The sequence below is a fragment of the Cannabis sativa genome, chromosome 4, assembly GCF_029168945.1.
Source record: "Cannabis sativa cultivar Pink pepper isolate KNU-18-1 chromosome 4, ASM2916894v1, whole genome shotgun sequence".
NCBI classification, from domain to species: Eukaryota; Viridiplantae; Streptophyta; class Magnoliopsida; order Rosales; family Cannabaceae; genus Cannabis; species Cannabis sativa.
In genome coordinates, this window is record NC_083604.1 from 58,040,522 (window position 1) to 58,044,968 (window position 4,447).

General features: G+C 34.0%; 2 protein-coding genes across 2 annotated transcripts; both read right to left on the bottom strand.

Annotated features, from left to right (window-relative positions):
- Positions 1 to 421: 421 nt before the first annotated feature.
- On the bottom strand, positions 422 to 1,136 carry LOC133037021 (uncharacterized). Its single transcript, XM_061113816.1, has 2 exons — positions 528 to 1,136; positions 422 to 433 (listed from the first exon to the last, which is right to left on the bottom strand). The coding sequence occupies exons 1-2, from the start codon at positions 1,134 to 1,136 to the stop codon at positions 422 to 424; spliced, it is 621 nt and encodes a 206-aa protein (XP_060969799.1).
- A 34-nt stretch (positions 1,137 to 1,170) lies between these two features.
- Positions 1,171 to 4,106, bottom strand: LOC115710713 (uncharacterized). Its single transcript, XM_061113817.1, has 3 exons — positions 3,704 to 4,106; positions 3,275 to 3,589; positions 1,171 to 3,101 (listed from the first exon to the last, which is right to left on the bottom strand). The coding sequence occupies exons 1-3, from the start codon at positions 4,104 to 4,106 to the stop codon at positions 1,171 to 1,173; spliced, it is 2,649 nt and encodes an 882-aa protein (XP_060969800.1).
- Between the last annotated feature and the right edge of the window lie 341 nt (positions 4,107 to 4,447).

The following is a 4,447-nucleotide window of genomic DNA, read 5'->3' on the forward strand; positions in this document are numbered from 1 at the left end:
TAAATAAAGAAAAAAAAATATTGAAATTAGAAATATTATAAACTATTGTGAAAATTATATTAAGTTTGCAAAATTATAAAATTTTTAAAAAAATATTGGATGTCTTTACAATAAAATAAATTAAAAAATAAAATTATTGAACTGGGCGTGTAAACAAAAGTTGAATGCCTTCCCACAAACGTAAATATAGGATAAGAGCTATAAAAGGGACCACACAACATTTCTGCTTTTGAAAACTGAAAATAAGAATTATATAAAAATGTTAGTGTTTGAATTTTGTTTTAATATAAATATGTACATAAAAAGATTATGTCGAACAAATTATGGTGATAGGAATTGTGTACCTTAAGTTGTAATTTGAAAGGGGGGTCATGATTCATGAAACTACTTTTTTTGAAGATGGATTTTTTTTTTTTTTGTGTTACTGCTTTTCCTGTTGATTAAGCAAATAGATAATTAAAATGATAAGTAGAGTATGAAGTCGAGTTTGCCTTTGCAATGAAAATAAAAGTGTGAAAATGTGATACCTTTCTTTTGTGGGATGATGACAGAGTATTTTGAAATACTTCTTTGTACACGATATTCTTGATGAATGTTGGGTCTTCCATCTCATTATCAACATTTATTATAATCAATCCTTCTCTTGTAGTGACTCGAGATACCGCGACATATAATTGGCCATGAGTGAATACTTGCTTAGGAAGATACAATCCGACATCTTTGAGTGATTGTCCTTGGCTTTTATTGATAGTCATGGCAAAGCATGGTGCCAACGGGAGTTGTCTTCTATTAAGCTTGAATGGCCACTTGGATTCATTCGGGGACATGATTATTCTTGGTATTGTTACATTTTGACCAATGTTTGTTCCTGAGATGATATCACCTCTAATTGACCATTTACCAAGGTGGGTGACAATCAGTCTTGTGCCATTGCATAAACCTTCTGTTTGATTTAAATTTCTGAGGAGCATTACTGGAGCACCTTCCTTTAGGTTTATGTCATGATTTGGGATGCCATTAAATTTCAAACTATGCAAAAACTCAGTTGGATAGAAAAGATCCTCTTCATTTGTGTTTATGCTTGCTTTGCATATACTGTCTAAGCTTAAATAAGTCCTCCCTTCTCCTGGTATCATATTTATAATCATCTCATTCAACTCATGGACCACTTCATTTTTTTGGAGTTAGTATTGCTCTTTCTTTCAAATAGGTTGGGTCACTATAATTATGCAATAGTGAAGGGTAGATAGCTTCGACCATAGAATTCATGGGATCATTAGATGGTTTTTTATAGATATCAGATGGAATTTTAATAAGTTCTCTATCAATGTCATCATATAATGAACCATCCCCAATCTGCAACAACCATTTGTCAAAAGAGGCTATTTTAGCAACCTCATATTCATCGACACTTCCATTATAGAGCCTCATATTTTGGTTCAGCTCATATATTTTAAAAAATGGCCATAGGTAGGATGAATTAAGAGATGCGTCAACAATATCTGCTCTTGTACCCTTTGGTACAACTGGCAATATTTGCCGAAAATCTCCTCCGCATATTATTGTAAGTCCTCCAAAAGGTTTGGTAGTGCTATTCTCATACCTTGTTCTTAGAATATCTCTTAAGGTCTTATCTAAAGCTTCAAAGCAATACTTATTTGCCATGGGTGCTTCATCCCAAATGATCAATGAAGTCTTCATCAAGAGTTCAGATAGTAGGGTTCCATGTCGAATTTCACAAGTTGACTCAGCTGAAACCTCCAAGGGAATATGAAACCGCGAATGAGCGGTCCTGCCATTAGGCAATAACAAAGCTGCTATGCCTGAAGTTACAACTGGCAAGACTATTTTCGATTCTGATCTGAGTTTTGCAATAAGTGTATTCCATAGAAATGTTTTGCCTGTACCACCATGTCCACTGATAAAAAATAAATGACCTTCTTCATTCTCTACAGATTGTAGTATTGCTTCATAAGCTGATTTTTGAGAAGGATTTAGAACAGCAAATGATTTGTCATGGAGGATTTTTAATTTCTCTCTATCATAAGCCAATTCTTCATTTACCAATCTATTACCCGATTCTCTCATCAAAGACGAATTAGGCAGGGGCATTCCATCTATGTCTTTCAAACTTTTTCCCATCTTTTGCATGATACTTTCAATTTCAAACAATGTGTATGCTTCAACTTGTTGATCATTTAGTTGAAGATCCTTAATTCTAAATCTTTTTCTTTGTAATGTAACAATGTCTTCTGACAATGTAGTGTAGTTTGATTGCCAAAGTTTTGCCGCATCAGAAACCTGACAATGAATGAGGATTGTTACAAAAAGATGCCTTAATTCATTTCCAGTAGCCCAAATTGCAGCTTCAGTCAAGCAGTCAATCCATTCTTTATCATCATCTAATAATCCCAAAGCATAACATGCACCCTTGAAAGTTGAATATGTCACTCCATTCACCGTTCTAATACTTTCATAAGAAGTGCATCCTTTAACAAAATTTAATAGCATCCTCATGTAGAAGCGTTCTCCTGTTGAAGGGTGTGCAAAGTATATTCTTCCAATTGCAACTCCATGTTTTCTTCTTGTCCATATTTTATCTTTCGAATTCCAAACCCAAAATGTAGGGAAATCAGAATAAGCTAGCTCTCGGGCATCCTCGTTATTTTTGTTTGTCTCTAACCATTCAGTAAACTTTGTTTTATCTACTCCAGGTGTGGCCAAGACATCTTCGGTGCACTTATCTTCTCCGAATATTACTGTATGCTCTCCGGGTAAATGGAATGGTAATCTTTCAACTGATGGCTTTCGATAATGTATGTCGAATTGGAAGATTCTCCAGCAAGCTTCAGTTGCCGATATGTATCTGCAGTCAAGATATGTTTTAATCTCGTCTATCTCTTCTGTGGTGTCGATAGATTCCATCGTTGCAGTTGTTCTGTCAGACCCTTTATGGACATACTTGAAAAGGTACTTGATGGACCTTGAGTAATTGCAAAGCTCGACATTAATATGTGCATCGAATTTGACTATTAAGTTTCTATGATAAGGGACCACGTAACGATTATCTAATAAGACATGTTTCTTTTCAACATGAATACCTGTATAAAAGAATTTGAATTTTTTAAATGAATTGATGAAAATAAGTATAGTATTTCCAAAGAATAATAATATTATAAGTTATTTCATGAATTTTTTAAAATCACAATTGTTAAAATGGTATATAATTAACTAAATGTGAATTCTAAATTTTGTAATTATAATTTTTGAGTACCTGTATTTCTCCTTTTGTAGATTGGAAAGCCATCTATGTCGATTGTAGTTTGATCATTGAATTTTTTGGGGAAATGTTTCGTGCACTTGTCTTTCATCATACATGGAGAATTTGCATTGAGCTTTCCACATGGTCCATGAATCATAAACTTTTTTACTGCATTATAGCCATCAGGATCGACATTGATGTCTGGGATTTCTGCACTTATTATTTTATCAATATGGGCTGCCGAAGGATTTTTCATTGTTGGATCCAAGAAAAGTAGTATGTGTGCATGAGGTAAACCTCTTTTCTGGAACTCAATTGTGTAGACACCTGTGATAATTTGTAAAAAAAAATAACTTTTTAGGGATTTTGTTGAAAGTTGTAAAATAAATATTGTGTATAATAAATTTATTTTGGGTGGATATGATAACAAAGAAAACTAACATGCAATTATTTTTTTAAACGGTTGTTCTTGTTTGAGGTCTTGCATTAGTTGGAATAACTTTATCTGAAAGACTCTGCATATGATATCAACCCGATTCTCATCATCTTTCTGTCCAATTAAATTGAGCATATCCTTTATTTCTGGCCATTTTGGGTTGCAAGTGAAAGTTAAGAACAAATCAGGATATCCTGCCCATTTACAAATGGCCATTGCATCTTGATAATTTTGTGCTCTATATCGTGGTCCCCCTGTATGTGATGAAGGCAGGATAATTGTTTTTCCGACTTTTGTACAATCTGAATCACCTCGATGAATAGCATCCATTAAACCAGAGTAAAGGCGAGTTCTTAGTTTATTTTGGTACTTTCGTACATAGCGAAATCTTTCTTCTTCAATTGCCATGTAAGAATCAACTATGTACTGTTGCAATAGTCTACCGGCTCGAAGTAGGGTGTCTCTCATTTAATCTTTGTTGGAACCTAAATGAATAGTATTGCAACATTGTCAATTGTTTCCTTTTGGAAGTTGTTTCTGTTACGACTCTGAAAGGTATGTGAAGTCTGTATCCATCTTCACCATAAGGGTGTATCAATGGATATGTCATAGACATGAAGCTTGGGTGTAAATCTGTTATTCTTTGAAGTCCATTAGTTCGATGCTCTACAATAACATCACGTTCATAGTTTGCTTCAGTGAAATCACCCACTATTAACCCTGCTACTTCAGAAACTGTTGGCATATTG